This window comes from Oncorhynchus kisutch, linkage group LG10, assembly GCF_002021735.2.
Source record: "Oncorhynchus kisutch isolate 150728-3 linkage group LG10, Okis_V2, whole genome shotgun sequence".
In the NCBI taxonomy this organism is placed as follows: Eukaryota; Metazoa; Chordata; class Actinopteri; order Salmoniformes; family Salmonidae; genus Oncorhynchus; species Oncorhynchus kisutch.
Window position 1 is genome coordinate 63957709 of NC_034183.2, and position 18155 is coordinate 63975863.

At 42.3% G+C, this 18155-nt stretch overlaps 1 protein-coding gene across 3 annotated transcripts; it reads left to right on the plus strand.

The window, feature by feature from the left end:
* The first annotated feature begins 302 nt into the window (after window positions 1-302).
* On the plus strand, window positions 303-7504 carry LOC109898685 (chromobox protein homolog 2). Of its 3 annotated transcripts, none has more exons than XM_020493764.2 (6): window positions 303-542; window positions 1124-1207; window positions 1295-1338; window positions 2667-2732; window positions 3522-3591; window positions 3689-7504. In XM_020493764.2, the coding sequence occupies exons 2-6, from the start codon at window positions 1136-1138 to the stop codon at window positions 5129-5131; spliced, it is 1695 nt and encodes a 564-aa protein (XP_020349353.1). In that variant the 5' UTR covers window positions 303-542; window positions 1124-1135; the 3' UTR covers window positions 5132-7504. The 3 variants fall into 3 exon arrangements, with proteins under 3 accessions (XP_020349353.1, XP_020349352.1, XP_031690531.1); XM_020493763.2 differs by having other exon boundaries at window positions 305-542; window positions 1119-1207; XM_031834671.1 differs by having other exon boundaries at window positions 310-1207.
* Window positions 7505-18155: the final 10651 nt, after the last annotated feature.

Sequence of the window (18155 nt, forward strand, 5' to 3'; positions counted from 1 at the left end):
AAATTAATAGGAAATTACATTGAAAATCTGCATTTTAACTTTTTTAATTATACTGTAAATTATGACAAACTATCATTACAGGTCATCATTATGCTAGTGAACATTACCAGAAGAGTAATACAATTAGAATAAAGTAACAGGCCTGACTAAAGGCCTTCCATTTTAAATAATAGAAAAGGAATTGGGTATGGGGGGGAAGTTCTATTTTTCATACAAGGCTTTCAGTAACATATTTTCCAGGGAAAACTGAGTACCACAGTATGAGTCATTATACCCATAAAACCTAGCGGTCAAACAGGGAAATGGGTTCAATCATTTTTCCACCATTCATTTTTCCCATAGGGGGTTTTAGTAACACTTAAAATAAGGGCTGTGTTTTGTGTAGGCTTACCCTGGCGTGAGATGTTGATAACCATGTAAATCTCTCTTGGACAAGGTGACTTTTATCAATACATTTGCCTGTATTTACCCCACAAAAATGAAACAATAATTAGCTACAAATACTATGATGATCTGGACGAGACTGCCGAATCGAGGCAAAGGTAAGAATCTCTGGATTAACTATCTAATGTTGGCTAAATGTAGTAATGAATAAATTGACTAAACTTCTGTTAGACAAGGTGTCAGCTAGAGATGACTTGCAGGGCTTTGTAGTATTGCATGATGCTAATTAGCATTTTCGAATCAGAGAGTAAATAGAGCCGATTATATTTATAAAAGTCACCTTGCCCGAGAGGTTTATATGTTTTTCAATACGTTATGGTTATGTTGTTAGGAATTCGCTGATATGTGGACGCACGTGGCATTTCGGAAACAAAAAACGACTTTATATTGTTGTTCAGACACGTATCTGCCCTTTCATTGGCTATAATGTTCTCACCTGATCTGGCCTCCTCCCTCCCGCCTTCCATCTTTGAGGACATGCAGTTCCATTGCTTGAGCGGTCACTCGATTATCTTGTCAATATAATTGAACATTTTTGACCACAATATGTGAAAACGATTTGATTGGTCACACGTCGAGGTGTGACGTTTACAGGGACGGTAACTGCCAAGGGACAAGCTTCGAGAATGCGTTTTCTTTCCGCCCTCTTTTCCATTCTTTTCATAAAATACTAGAGTAGGCAAGAGCGAACATGGAGGAATTGAGCGCCGTAGGAGAACAGGTTTTCGACGCTGAATGCATCCTGAACAAACGTCTAAGAAAGGTTAGATGTTGTCAAATATAATTTTCTCATATCCCAAAATATTTTCTGCCCACAGTTTGGTAACATTTCCCTTCTCTATTTTCGCAGGGGAAGTTAGAGTTTCTTGTAAAGTGGAGGGGATGGTCATCCAAGTAAGTACAAGTGGTGCTGCAGCTGCGAGTGCAGCCTCAAACAATGAAAACAACAACAACGTGTCGCTTTTTGCTTCACTGTTGTAGTAAAATGATTCATACATTACCTAAATTCGCTCGAAAACATGCTACACGTGAAAACGAGAAATTATTGTTTTACGCTTGCCTCCTACTACTACTACTATTATTATTGGTTTTAAGGGTTGGAAATTAACCTAGTTAGTTATGCAAATCAAACAGATCGTTTAGGGTTTTGGTTTCTCGTATTCAATATCTGCTGGTTTGTCTATTAAACATTTTCTCAGTAATTAGGCCACACATACTAGGCTATAGAAACTCATATTTGATCACTCGCTTACTGGAGCTCTAGCTAATGGTTTATCAACCTAGCTTTATATTATATGCTTTATTGATAAATAAATTACAAGCGGGAGTTGGTAGAGGTTTGGGTTGGGAAACGTATGCCGTGTCTCCAACACATCCCACAAACTACAGTGTCCAGTTGGTACACTTGCCTAATTTTTGTGATGGTTGTTTAAATGTATATGATAATGTGATATCGTTTATTTATTGCCTAACGTGACTCGGTAGTATACATAGAATCTTCGTAAATCAGTCTTCCCCCCCCCCCCCCCCCCCTTTCGGGCTCTCCAGCTGCCAGCGCGTCCTTGTCACAGTTGCCCTTTTCCCTTGTCCCTTCTGTTTCATTGTTGCTATTAATCCCATCATCAATGGGCATTCTGCCTGTCACTCACACCCCGTTCTTAACCCAAATCCTCACATTGCTGTCGGATTCTGCCAGCGCCATCGACTTGGTCAAGTTATTTACGTGTTGTGATATAAACAGGTAAGACGTGGTTGGTGGAAATTCTAATGTGCATGCCAATGCGCGATCTCTTTCTACATTAACTCAGTATTGGCCCTTTTGAGATTCTCTGATTCCTGTGAAGGCGGCAGATCCTACACACTTGGTTTTAAATAAACTTCTCTCCTTATCTTCCCCCTTTGCTATGTGGTTAACCCTCCCACTCATAGCTCTTTGCATATGCCTCTTATCTCTACACTAGGTTACACTAGGCCTCCTTTCTCTAATCACTATGTTAGGTTACACTAGGCCTCTTATCTCTACACAGTCACTAGGGTATAGGTTATACTGGGTCTCTAGTCACTAGGTTAGGTTACACTAGGCCTACATTTCATTAGTGGTACACTGGTCCAATCAGTGCATTGACTAACTTGTATCATCAACTTTTACCAAGAAGTACTACAATGTGGACCTTTTTAAGTTATTTTAGTATTTTGATGGACATATTTTCCCTTTGCTTCAGGCACAATAGCTGGGAGCCCCAAGCGAACATCCTTGACCCAAGATTATTGGCTGCATTTAACAAGAGGTGAGTTTCTATTTGCCCAGGACCTCACTGAGTGAGCTATCCACTATATCCAAACAATGCCCTCTGAAATACTCAGGCAGGGGTTAATAGTGCCCCATTCAAGCCAATGTGGAGCCCACAGATCGGCATACAATCTGTGTTTTCAGGCTGTAAACACATCGATATGAGTTTAGGTTTCCCCAACCCTTCAAGTTTTATTTGATGGTCGTTCGGTTCAATATACATTTTATATAAAAATACATTATTTTGAATTGGTAATGGATAAAATAATGCATTTGTAAAATAAAAGGAGTCATAAGTGCCAGTTAATCTTAAAACTGAAGCAGGGAAAATATTTCATTTCAAATGTATACTTTCCTTTGCAAACATACATTTGTAGAAGGATAACAACAATTTAAATGCATATACAGCAGGAAATGAGGGGGTAGAACAAATACAGGAACCAAATTTCCAAAAGTGAAAGCGTATCTAATGATTTCAGATGAGCATCTGGGGAATTTTACTGCAACCCCCGATTTGTTTTTGCCAAGCATTGGGCGTTGCAAGACCAGACAATACTTCACGAGATGTTACTTGTAAAAAATTCTGTCTCGCCACGAACACACAGTCCATATGTCTCTGTCAAGAAGAAGGCTACAAGTCTTGGATCACAGTGTGTTTAGTGATAGAATACCCTCTCGTCAGATGGTTTCCAAAACACTCAACAGTGCTCGGTCTGTATCCTTGACTCCTGCTCTACTTCTACCATAACTACTGCTTATGAATGTTTCCTATATATTGTTTTTACAGTGAACAAGAAAAGGAAATCCTGATCTGCAAGAGAGGGAAAAGGCCGAGGGGGAGACCTCGAAAAGTTGTGGTATGCTTTCCTCAAGACCTTTACAAATATTGAAAAGTATTTTCTACCAAAATGTCATAAATATAATGTAATATGACTTCTCTCTTCCTCATTTCAGGAAACTGTGCCTGAAGTGTCAAAGTCAAGCAGCTCTTCGTCATCGTCATCTTCGTCTGGCTCATCATCGTCATCTTCTTCCTCTTCCTCCTCATCGGATGATGACGACGATGATAACAACGATAGAAAGGCAAAACCGGGTCCCAGAACACGGGAGCTCCACCCCGTCCCTCAGAAGAAAGCACAGATTGTTGTGGCTAAGCCAGAGCCCCCGAGGAAGAAGCGAGGCAGGAAAGCACTGCCTGCAGAAATGAAGGCCATTCAACAGAACAAGGGCCAGCGCAAGATCATAAAGACAGTTGCCAAAGACTCCCCTGCAGACCTCCGAGGTGGAATCAAGAAACCCTTTCACCCAGCCAGCTTCACCTTCATGGGTTTGAACAGCAGAGGCCCTCTGAGTGTCCAGGGCAGATGTTCCCTGGCCCAGGGTGGGACTACTAAAAACTCCATGAACACTGCAGGCTCTGGCCGGTCAAATACCTTAGCTTCTCTCTCTTTCAACCAGAGATCCAACCAGAGCAAGAGTCAAGCTTCTGACTTCAAACTGTCGGTCTCTGAAGTGGACAGTGGAGCAGGTTTGGACTTAAAAACGACTGCAAGCAAATCTCCTGGCGTAGCAGCGTTGAATTTGCATAACTCCAAACTCTCAACCAGCAATGGCAACCTGCAAGGAGCTTTTCAGCCACAGCTGGGTTCCCACAATGGGCAGAAGAAACCAGATGCCCCTGGGCAAACACCAGTGCAGCAGGTACCCAATAACAAAACTGCTGCCCCCTTCTCCACTCCTAAAGGCCCTGCCAACCAAGCTGCAAGCCTTCAGGCACTAAACCTGCAGAGTGTGAACAAATCAACACCGGGCAACGGTACTCCAGGCAATGGCACCGCGCCAGTGTCCAACCTGCGAAGCACCGCCAACCCAGCACGGAAAGACACAGTTGGTCAGTATGATCTAGAGAAAAATCCTGTCCAGAGTCCTGCCACGCCTGGTGGACAACAGCCCAGAAAGAACCATCCTGGAGTTGATAAGGTCAAAGCGGAGGAGATCAGTGAAGCGGGTGTCATGACAGAGAGGCCTGAGAGGCTGACTACAACAAGGGCCCAAGGGAGGGTTGAGAAGAGCATTGTCCAGAACCCCTCCACAGAGGCCAGAGACATCCTGGGCAAGCGGGAGAGATCTGCCTCCAAAGACAGTGGCAAACAGGCCAAGGTCCTCCTGAGTGAGATGAGCACCGGTGAGGAGAGCACCTCAGACTCTGACCAGGATTCTCCCTACCCAAGTAACAGTCAGGACTTGTCCATCTCAGTCCAGACCGGCCAGGACTGGAAGCCCACTCACAGCCTTATCGAGCATGTGTTTGTTACTGACGTCACTGCCAATCTTGTCACTGTCACAGTCAAGGAGTCCCCAACCAGTGTGGGCTTCTTCAACATACATAATTATTGACTGAATACCGGAAATTGAGCTACCTAGCAAAGGGGCTGCAAAGTAGACAGCAGAGGCCTTAAGTGGGGTATTGAATGAAGTAGATAAGTTAGAGCAGTGTTAATGCACATAGGTTTACTGCAGTGATGCGAAGTTTCCCCTTCTCTACAATGTATTCATCTGAAATCTGCAGACTTACTCTTTTGCTTTGCACCGTTAGTAAGACAATGTACTTTTGATATATTGTACACATGAAACAAAACAAGCTAATCAACTGGAGGAAAGCTTTGTCTTACGGGAACTATTCAGGGCCAGGTGTAAACTAGATTGGTAGCTTGTTTCATTACAAAGTAGTAATGCAACTCTTAGGGATGTCATTATAATGTAGCTACCTCTAGTTTAATCCAGCTCTCGTTTTGTATTCAATATTCTTGTGAAGTTCTTCTAGAACGGCAAACTTGGAAGTACTGTTTGGTTTTTTTTCCCTCGAGTATAAGATGTTGTGACCATTACAATCAATTGCCAATTCACATTAGTGTAAAGCACTGTAGTCTTATGTGAAGTGTAAAATTCAAATATGACAAATAATGGCAACATTTTCTGATTTGAAAATGTAATTACTGGAAGAGCTCTTGAAGCTATAACATTAACAAAGAAGTTTGCAAGGCAAACCCAGTGTTGCATTGAGGACCAAGTTCTCATCGGTTGAAAATTGGTTTATTTCCTCAGTGCAGTCAGTCTTATCAGTGAAGTATTCCACCCAGGCTGGAGTACGAGGGAAGAAGATACACTATCTCTGTTCTCCCCTAGTGCTCAGATAAGACCGGTTACTGGCCGAGGTTACTCCTCTCCCTTCAGGTCTGTGCTCCCACAACCCCACTAGGGCATTCACTGGCGGGTGTACTCCTGTCACCACTGGTGATTATTATGGATGAGCCCAGTGAATAATTGCTGGTATAGATATGGCAGGACGGTGATGGACAGCACACCTGATGTGACTCCTCCACTAACCTAGCCATAGTACCCGTGAGGTGCCTCTTTGTGCCTTTATGAGGGCAAGGGATTTCACTACTGTAGGAAGGGTGGAGGCAAAGGAAACCCAACAATGAACTAACTGCCTGGTATTGTTTTTCCTTGGCCACAAAAAAACACCAGATTGAGTGTTTAGCAGCTGGTGTTCAAAGTGTAGGCCGATGAAATGCTAGATCATTTCCTTTGTTACATGCAGTGTGCATACACACACACCACAATCTCATTTACTCGCCTGCATGGGATCAGGAGTTAGGCTCTGCTACCCACAGAAGAAAAATGTGTTTATCTGATGTAACTGAAAAGAAACCACAACGTCTACTGTCTTTCTGCTCCCTAGAGAGGAGTTTAGCTACACCACTTCAACTGAACTCCCCACTCTAATCGTACTCTGCAGACCATGCTTTAAATGTTTTACTAAAATGAATCAACAAAGGCGTTACCCCAAAGAGAGCTAACGTGTCAGGTTTGCAGAGAAGGATGGTTATTCTAGTGCATCTGTTAATTATACACAGAGGTGGTAATCATTGCTCCCTACTTGTTTAAATCTTGCCACGCAGATGCACTGTGTTTGACGTGCAGTTGTGTCATGATGTAACCTATGTGGTAGTGTATTCTTTAAACAAATACAACAAGATATATTTTTGTGAGAATTCTGGAGACACAACATTTGAGTGTGATTTACCTCTCATACAGATCAGAGTAGCTAGGCATTGTCCAGACATGTTTATTCTTCAACTAGATTTACAATACTTACAGATTTACGGTCAAATTGACTAGACTAGGACCAGAAACCACTTAGGTTGTTTTAAGTGCTTGTATTCAGCTGTTTATGTTGATGGTTTCTCTTTACCATAAACACTATTTGAGGCTATCTGGACCCTGGATTTGGAAAAATGTTCTCTCAAATATGTTCATATGCAAACATTACTGACATGATTAATGCATTGTGCCTTGATAGGTGAGATATGACCCTCATCCACAGGGGTTCTTAAATGTTAATGACATTTGACAATTTATGGGATGATGGGGCACTTACAACTGGATTGCTTTGATAATTGTATCTCACATTTGACATTAGCTGGAGCCAGGCTACGGACTCCTGTAACAGTGGTTTTATGTTTTCCTCGCTCCATTTCTCAAACTGTGACGCGAGGGAGTGAAGGCATACAAGAAAAGACCATTGTTGGGCTGTGGTCTTTACACATTTGTAATCTTCTTTTGATATACTAACTATTTCATCTGAAGGCTGTATTCTTCAAACTATTTATTTAAACGAGGTCTTCAGGATAGGACAATGTCACCAATCTTTGTATTGTGCATGTTGTTGTGATATTAACCTTTTAATAAATAGTACTTTCTTAATAAGTCTGGTAATAATTTCTGTTTTCACTGATCATGTTGGGGGTGCCCCTTAACCCTCAACTCATAATTCCAACCCAAGTCATACACTTTCTGTTAATTTGCCTTATTAGAAATTCTGCTGAATTTAAATAGCCAATAGGAGTCTTAATTAAATTATTAGGTACAGTGTCAGTGTGTGTTACAAAAATACTTTGCAAAAATACTCTTTGCAGGAGCCTCCTGAATATAATGTAGTTATTCATTCAGTCACTAGATGCTGCTGTTGTATTTCAAACAAGGCCTATTCAGAATGGGTACTGTTTCTCCCCCTGTAGGTGTAAGAGATGGATGGGTTCACCAATGTAAAGAGGGGTGAGCACTCACTCACACTCACGGGGTTGTGAGACTTGCTGTTCCATTTGAAAAGCACATACTCACATTTTTCACTCTGACAGATCAAATCACTATCTGGTTTAGCTCCTAATTGATCCAAGTGGAAATATATAATTTCCCTTCATGGGGATGTGTGTCTGGCTGAGCTAGTTCCAGTACTGTCATTCAGGGTGTTCTAATCTACAGCCCCCTCCACCTCTATGTGCCTGCTCACCCTGGTCACATCCTCCCTGGCTTTGGATTTAACTTCCACCGTAACAACAAAACAAATGTCTACAGTACCAGTCAAAAGTTTGGATTCACCTACACATTCCAGGGTTTTTATTTTTTACAATTTTCTACACTGTAGAATAACTATGAAATAATACACATGGAATCATGTAGTAACGCAAATAGTGTTAAACAAATCAAAATATATTTTATACTTGAGATTTTTCAAAGTAGCCACCCTTTGCCTTGAAGACAACTTTGCACAATCGTGGCCTTCTCTCAACCAAATTCATGAGGTAGTTTTTAAAATGTATTTTTTATTTCACCTTTATTTAACCATGCAGGCCAGTTGAGAACAAGTTCTCATTTACAACTGCGACTTGGCCAAGATAAAGCAAAGCAGTGCGACACAAACAACAACACAGAGTTACACATGGAATAAACAAACGTACAGTCAATAACACAATAGAAAAGTCTATATACAGTATCTGCAAATGAGGTAAGATTAGGGAGGTAAGGCAATACATAGTCCATAGTGGTGAAATAATTACAATTTAGCAATTAAACACTGGAGTGATAGATGTGCAGAAGATGTATGTGCAAGTAGAGATACTGGGGTGCAAAGGAGAATAAAAATTAAAAACAACAATATGGAGATGAGATAGTTGGGTGGGCTATTTACAGATGGGCTATGTACAGGTGCAATGATCTGTAAACTGCTCTGACAGCTGATGCTTAAAGTTAGTGAGGGAGATATGAGTCTCCAGCTTCAGTGGTTTTTGCAATTCGTTCCAGTCATTAGCAGCAGAGAACTGGAAGGAAAGGTGGCCAAAGAGGAATTGGTTTTGGGGGTGATCAGTAAAATATACCTGCTGGAGCACGTGCTACGGGTGGGTGCCGCTAAGGTGACCAGTGAGCTGAGATAATGCGGAGCTTTACATAGCAAAGACTTATAGATGACCTAGAGCCAGTGTGTTTGGCGACGAATATGAAGCGAGGGCCAGCCAACGAGAGCATGCAGGTCACAGTTGTGGGTAGTATATGACTGCATCCAATTTGCTGAGTAGAGTGTGGTGGCTATTTTGTAAATGACATCGCCAAAGTCAAGGATCGGTAGGATAGTCCGTTTTACGAGGGTATGTTTGGCAGCATGAGTGAAGGATGCTTTGTTGCGAAATAGGAAGCCGATTCTAGATTTAATTTTGGATTGGAGATGCTTAATGTGAGTCTGGAAGGAGAGTTTACAGTCTAACCAGACACCTAGGTATTTGTAGTTGTCCACATATTCTAAGTCAGAACCATCCAGAGTAGTGATGATAGACGGGCGGGCAGGTGCGGGCAGCAATCGGTTGAAGAGCATGCATTTAGTTTTACTTTCATTTAAGAGCAGTTGGAGGCCACGGAAGGAGAGTAGTATGGTATTGAAGCTCGTCTGGAGGTTTGTTAACACAGTGTCCAAAGATGGGCCAAAAGTATACAGAATGGTGTTGTCTGCATAGAGGTGGATCAGAGAATCACCGGCAGCAAGAGCGACATCATTTATGTATACAGAGAAAAGAGTCGGCCCGTGAATTGAACCCTGTGGTACCCCATAGAGACTGCCAGAGGTCCGGACAACAGGTCCTCCGATTTGACACACTGAACTCTGTCTGAGAAGTAGTTGTTGAACCAGGTGAGGCAGTGATTTCAGAAACCAAGGCTGTTGAGTCTGCCGATAAGAATGTGGTGATTGACAGAGTCAAAAGCCTTGGCCAGGTCGATGAATACGGCTGCACAGTATTGTCTTATATCGATGGCGGTTATGATATTGTTTAGGGACCTTGAGCATGGCTGAGGTGCACCCATGACCAGCTTGGAAGCCAGATTACATAGCGGAGAAGGTACGGTGGGATTCAAAATGGTCGGTGATTTGTTTGTTAACTTGGCTTTGGAAGACCTTAGAAAGGCAGGGTAGGATTGATATACTGTAGGTCTGTAACAGTTTGGGTATAGAGTGTCTCCCCCTTTGAAGAGTAGTCACCTGGAATGCATTTCAATTAACATGTGTGCCTTGTTAAAAGTTAATTTGTGGAATTTCTTTCCTTCTTAATGTGTTTGAGCCAATCAGTTGTATTGTGACAAGGTAGGGGTGGAAGACAGAAGATAGCCTTATTTGGTAAAAGACTAAGTCCATATTATGGCAAAAACAGCTCAAATAAGCAAAGAGAAACAACAGCCCATCTTTACTTTAAAACATGAAGGTCAGTCAATGTGGAACATTTAAAGAACTTTGAAAGCGCTATGATGAAATTGGCTCTCATGAGGATTGCCACAGGAAAGGAAGACCCGTAGTTACCTCTGTGGCAGAGGATAAGTTCATTAGAGTTACCAGCCTCAGAAATTCCAGCCCAAATAAATGCTTCACAGAGTTCTTGAAACAGACACATCTCAACATCAACTGTTCAGAGGAGAATGCATTAATCAGGCCTTCATAGTCAAATTGCTGCAAAGAAACCACTACTAAAGGACACCAATAATAAGAAGAGACGTGCTTGGTCCAAGAAACATGAGCAATGGACATTAAATCTGTCCTTTGGTCTGATGAGGCCACATTTGAGATTTTTGGTTCCAACCGCCGTGTCTTTGTGAGACGCAGAGTAGATGATCTCTGCATGTGTAGTTCCCACCGGGAAGCATGGAGGAGGAGGTGTGATGGTGTGGGGGTGCTTTGCTAGTGATCTATGCATAGTCACTTTAATAACTCTACCTACATGTACATATTACCTCAATTACCTCGACACCGGTGCACATTGACTCTGTACCAGTACCCCCTGTATTTAATCCCGCTATTGTTATTTACTGCTGCTCTTTAATTATTTGTTATTCTTATCTCCTACTTTTTTTTCTTAGGTATTTTCTTAAAACTGCATTGCTGGTTAAGGGCTTGTAAGTAAGCATTTCACTGTAAGGTCTACACCTGTTGTATTCGGCACATGTGACAAATAACATTTGATTTGATTTATTTAGAATTCAAGGCACACTTAACCAGCATGGCAACCACAACATTCTGCAGCGATACGCCATCCCATCTGGTTTGCGCTTAGTGGGACTATCATTTGTTTTCAACAGGACAATTACCCAACACACTTCCAGGATGTGTAAGGGCTATTTGACCAAGAAGGAGAGTGATGGAGTGCTGAATCAGATGACCTGGCCTCCACAATCATCCGACCTCAACCCAATTGAAATGGTCTGGGATGGGTTGGACCGCAGAGTGAAGGAAAAGCAGCAAACAAGTGCTCAGCATATGTGGGAACTCCTTCAAGACTGTTGGAAAAGCTTTCCAGGTTAAGCTGGTTGAGAGAATGGCAAGAGTGTGCAAAGCTTTCATCAAGGCAAAGGGTGGCGACTTTAAAGAATATATTTCGATTTGTTTAACACTTTTTTGGTTGCTACATGATTCCATGTTTTATTTCATAGTTTTGTTGTTTTCACTATTATTCTACAATGTAGAAAATAGTAGAAATAAAGAAAACCCCTTGAATGAGTAGGTGTGTCCAAACATTTGACTGGTATTGTATGTTGATATCACATCTCTATGTCCTCTGCCCACCCATCACAATAACATCTGGCTGCTCAACGTCAAATCATGGATGCAAGCCAACTTCTCAAAGCCAAAGAGTAAAAAACAGTGGTGTAAAGTACTTAAGAAAAATACTTTAAAGTACTACTTAAGTAGTTTTTAGTGGTATCTACTTTGTTATTTATATTTTTGACAACTTTTACTTCACTACATTCCAAAAGCAAATAATGTACTTTCTACTCATTTTATTTTCCCTGACACCAAAAGTACTTTGAATGCTTAGAAGGACAGGAAAATTGTCCAATTCAAGCACTTAAAGAGAAAATCCCTGGTTATCCCTACTGCATCTGATCTGGCGGACTCACTAAACACAAATGTTTTAGTGTTGCCTGGTTTCCTTAATATAAGGAATTTGAAACGATTTATACTTTTGATCCATAAGTATATTTTAGCAATTACAGTTACTTTTGATACTTAAGTCTATTTAAAACCAAATACTTTTAGACTTTTACTGAAGTAGTATTTTACTGGTTGACTTTCAATTCTACTTGAGTTATTTTCTATTAATGTATCTTTACCTTTACTCAAGTTTGACAATTGGGTACTTTTTCTACCACTGGTAAAAAGTGTGCTGGAAAAGCTGGGTGATTTCAACATGATTGAGGGTGTCACGGTCTCTCCCTGCCCCCAGGCCTGAAACCTTGGTGTTACCTTTGACCCCACTCTCTCATCTGAGTGTCACATCAAGAACATTGAGATGGTCTCCTTTTTCCATTGAGTTTGCCCCTTACCCAACCTGATGAAGGAAAATGGATACACACCTTTGTGACAAGCTGACAGAACTAACTGTTACCACTATTCTGTGTCATTAGTTCCAGATCCCTGCACACACTTTAGTTGGTTCAGAACTCCAGCCCAGAGCTCCAGCTCAGAGCTGAGCCAAATCCCCAATCCTGGACCCATATCACACCTACAACAGCACTGGCTCCCTATCAAAGATGGGATTGATTCTAACTTAGACATTTCTGACAGTTTCCAAACACCAGACTCCACTACCTCTCCAGTTGCCAGGACTAAGACAACTCTTTATTCCCAACTGAGATCACAAAGAACCTGATACAGCTATTGATTGTATAAAGGATGAAGTAAACCAGGTTAGTGTTTGGCCAGAAATGATCAAACAGCTGATCATCAAACTGTCTGATTGCATCTAAATGCTACAAGAAAAAACATCTTCGAAATCACTAGCCAATGACTTTAATCGTACATTTCAAAAGACAAAGGCATTGTTTATTCAGTTTTAACTGTACATGCTCTTCTCCAACTTGTTTGCATGCCAGAATAATTTCATGAGCGCACATGTAAGCAAACAACACCCCCCAAAATTAAAAAGATAATATTTTGGATGTTGCCATGTCCCATTGGCTTATCAAATTCAATTCAAACTGAAGGCCCTGGGTAACTCTCACCGGAAGAGCAGACACTTGAGGCAGTATTAGCTCCTTTACCATGAAGCCAGGAGTGTAACGTTATGTTACATATCTCCAGTGGAGTGTCACCCCAGTCTCCTGGCTGCCTAGGTCTATTAACTCTGAGTGGACAGTGTCACACTTGACCCCTCGGTGGCATGTGACCTGTAGCCGTGACTGATAAGCAGAGTGTTCTGTGTTCTCTGTTCCACTACAGATATGGTTGGGGAGGTCAGACGGAGGTGTCTTCCTGGAGAGTCGCCTTTCACACAACACAGTGACATAAGTCAGTATTTCAGGAGTCACATCGGCTTCATGACTCATACATCATGGTGACTCCAAAAAGATGACTTGGGTTTAAGTCTTACAAAGGTCAACGCTGGTCAGTTCCCTTTGACTATTGGGCTCAGGGTGTAACATACAGTGCTCATTACTATAAATGCATACAAGTGTATGACTGACTAATGCAGGGATTGTTACTTTGTGTCACGGCCGTCGAAAGAAGCGGACCAAGGTGCAGCGTGGTCAGAGTACATATTCCTTTTATTTAGGATGCCGCCAAACAAAAACAATACAACCGTGATGCTTAAGGGCTATGTGCCACAAACAAAGTAAACTACCCACAATCACAGGTGTGAAAAAGGGCTGCCTAAGTATGGTTCCCAATCAGAGACAATGATAGACAGCTGTCCCTGATTGAGAACCATACCCGGCCAAAACAAAGAAATACAAAACATTGAAAATAGAATGCCCACCCAAATCACACCCTGACCAAACCATAATAGAGACATTAAAAGCTCTCTAAGTTCAGGGCGTGACACTTTGGCCCTCCCTAGACAAGAAGATTACACCCTATACTTCATAGTTTTGTTTGGCAGCACTTTTAAAACTAGTCTAAATCTGTAAAATATCCCCAACCCATTGTGCTTAAATCTATTATGAGTGTGTTACGGACAGTCAAAAGGTCCATGTTAAAGGTCCAATGCAATATTATATCATTTCTGGGTAACAATTAAGTAACTTACTGTGATTGTTCTCAATTAAAAACTAGCTTCCTAGCAAAGAGCAATTTCTCAAGCAAGAATTTTGCTAGGACATTCTGGGAGTGGTCTGAGTGGGGAGGGGAAATCTGAACTCTAGCTGTTATTGACAGAGAGGATTAGACCTCTATTTCTTATCGGTCTATTAATTAATTTACCACTTGGTAATGACACCAGGCAGTCCAAACCTCCATCCCACCAAAACAGGATGACATTTCAGGTGGTCTTTTCCAACAGCTCTTAAACTAAAAGGGCATTATCATAATTTTCACAATACTATACACTATATATACAAAAGTATGTGGACACCCGTTCAAATTAGTGGATTTGGCTATTTCAGCCACCCCAGTTGCTGACAGGTGTATAAAATCTCCATGGACAAACATTGTCAGTAGAATGGCCTTACTGAAGAGCTCAGTGACTTTCAACGTGGCACCATCATAGGATGCCATCTTGCAAACAAGTCAGTTCATAATTTCTGCCCTGCTAGAGCTGCGCCGGTTAACTGTAAGGGCTGTTATTGTGAAGTGGAAACATCTAGGAGCAACAACGGCTCAGCCGCGAAGTGGTAGGCCACACAAGCTCACAGAACATGACCACTGAGTGCTGAAGTGCTTAGCACATAAAAATCATATGTCCTCGGTTGCAACACTCACTACCGAGTTCCAAACTGCCTCTGGAAGCAACGTCAGCACAAGAACTGTTCGTCTGGAACTTCATGAAATGGGTTTCCATGGCAGAACAACCGCACACAAGCCTAAGATCACCATGCGCAATGCCAAGAGTCGGCTGGAGTGGTGTAAAGCTCGCCGCCATTGGACTCTGGAGCAGTGGAAACGCGTTTTCTGGAGTGATGATACTTCACCAACTGGCAGTCTGACGGACAAATCTGGGTTTGGCGGATGCCAGGAGAATGTTACCTGCCCGAATGCATAGTGCAAACAGTAATGTTTGGTGGAGGAGGGATATTGGTCTGGGACTGTTTTTCATGGTTCGGGCTAGGCTCCATAGTTCCAGTGAAGGGAGATCTTAACGCTACAGCATACAATGACATTCTAGACGATTCTGTTCTTCTAACTTTATGACAACAGTTTGGGGAAGGCCCTTTCCTGTTTCAGCATGACAATGCCCCCGTGTACAAAGTGAGGTCCATACAGAAACAGTTTGTGGAGATCTGTGTGGAAGAACGTGACTGACCTGCACAGAGCCCTGACCTCAACCCCATCGAACACCTTCAGGATGAATTGGAACGCCGACTGCGAGCCAGGCCTAATCCGACCTCACAAATGCTCTTGTGGCTGAATGGAAGCAACAATGTTCAAACATCTAGTGGAAAGACTTCCAGAAGAGTGGAGGAAATATATATAAAACACAGGAAAATCACATCTTTGACTGCACTGGTCCTTTAAGCATTGTTTGTCTGTAATAAAAGGAGACTGCTCATTGGGCGATTTCACATGCCTCCAGCCCTCAGCTAATCCCCCAATCCCTACCACCTTTCAATACACAGACACCCCTTTCTCTCACCACCCATATATTTAGACACTCTTAAAACACTGTCACAAAGAATGACTAACTGACAGAAGTTATCATTACAAAGCGCTAGATTCCTTAATTTATAGAGATCCCCATCCCGATACTGTGGAATTTTCCCAAAATAAATTACTGTAAACACTTTAGCGACAGAGGCACTCACAGTGGCCTGGTATGCATAAACAGTATGAACAGTGTGACACAGTGTAATCCCCCCCCCCACCCCTGACTTCATGCCGGTCTGGAAATGTGGAGTCTACCCCCCCCAACTCCCGGCAAAATAAGCCAGACTCCAATCCATCTTACATGGCAATAACACCCTGCCCAAATTGGTGTTGTTTTGGAGACTCCACGGCAGGTTTGTCTCAGAGGACTTTTTTCCACTACAGGTTATTGTTCCAGTGACACTAGTTGAGGAAAGCTGTGATCAGCTATCTCTACTAGATCACATTGTCTATTTTATACATTTACACCCAGTATTCTAATAATGTAATGAAATAGTTGGCAATAATGTTTGTATTTTTGTTTTGTTTCCCCTAAACTTTCGGATTACAACCAGGGGCTGGTTGTATTTAAACTGCTCTCCAACTTTAACGATGGTTGGTACTCGATTTCAAAGGACTGTTTAGAAATCTGATACAACCCTCCAGCAAAGCCTACCTTTTTCACCCACATCTCCTATGGTCTGTTTCTAAATCACTCTGCTGAAGCAGTGTAAACAAATGTCAGTTTGCCCTCTGATATTGAGAGGCAAGACAAGCGGCAGTCCTCCACTATGACAACACGGCCTCAGACAGACGATGTCATCCGTCTTACCTCACTCGCCATCCATCACTGTGCCGGAGTCGACATGTCTGACAGTCCCACTCTCGCTGTTCTAACTGGCACAGGCATCCACATCTGTCACATTTTCCTCCAGGCTTACTTTATTACACCAGATGACCCCCCCCCCCCCCCCTGCATTCATGGACACCTGAAGGGCAAGCAAGCAGAGAGAAAATATATTGATTAGTCTCAGTATCTGATGTAATTTTGGTTCCATAAACACTTCTTCAACTGCTGCGTCAGCTACCTGTACACTCTTAGAAAAAAGGTGCTATCTAGAAAAGGGTTATTTGGCTGTCCCCATAGGGTAGACCTTTGAAGAACCCCTTTTGGTTCCAGGTAGAACCCTATTGGGTTCCATGTAGAACCCTTTCCCCAGAGGGTTCTACATGGAACCAAAATAGTTTTAACTGGAACCAAAAAAAGTTATAATTGGAACCAAAAAGGGTTATCCTATGGGGACAGCTGAAGAACCCTACTGGAACCCTTTTTACTAAGAGTGTATAGAGTAGGACTTGTCCTGAAACTGGGATTCTACAGCCACAAAATGCAATTAGCTGGCAGCTGTGACAACTCCCCAGCTATCTGATATCATGTATTGATACATGAATAGAGAGCCATTAAGGTGGATGTACACATCGACTGGTTGATCAACAAGATAAACAGACAATATAGATAGATTCATGAATATGCAGACAGTCAGACAAACAGGTTGGTCCCACAATCAGATACAAATTGGGGAGTGAAATCGGCCCATACATTCCACTGTGTTATGACAGGGAAGACCTTGTTGGAAGGTCTTCCCTCATGAGCTGCTACCACCCACAGGCAGGGATCTCCCTCTACTGTCAAACTGAGTTAGGGTTAGTCCAGCTGTATCTAATTAAATACAGAAAGCAGACAGAAGGTGCCAGGCTGGTGATCGTCTTTCAGATCTGCCCATCATTTGTATATAACTCTTCTAAAACTCTGACTCTTAGGTCCCAGTCTAATTCAGTTAAGAGGGAGAGCAACCGTTGATAGACTGTCAGGGCATTAAAGTCTACATACTGCATCAAACAGGTACTTATATGATATTAGCTGAGAACACAGCATATTGCACTGCAACCTTATAACACGCCATGTTTTCACCATGTTTCATACCGCTTAAAAAAATACCAGGAAGACCCAGACCTGTCTTGTTGAAGCATTGTCAATAACAGGGACTGAAGAGATTTTTGACTGGGCATTTCTCTCTGTCTTGATATTTGTTAAGAACTCTCATCCTGAGCAACAAGTGATTTTGCCAAACCTTTCTTGCATGGGCAGCCTGTGTAGAAAATGTGTTCATGAAAAAAAAGATTAAAAAGAGGATCCCTTGGCCAATGCACATAAAAACTCACAAACCCACTGGCACCGGGAGAGACCCGCTTCGATAAATCAGTGACGCGCCAAGAACAAGGGCCGGTGCCGGCAGACCTGTATGCAACAGGACATCTCTATCGGTGAATTTCACAGGTCATTACTCTGGCTCCAGCCATCGCAGCCTCCAGTGGCTCTAGAGACGGCCAGCTTGTTCTCAGAGACAACAGCTTACTGGGCTTTGTGCTGGCTAAACAAGCGTGTCTGTCTCACAGCGGTAGATTCATGTGTAGATAGAG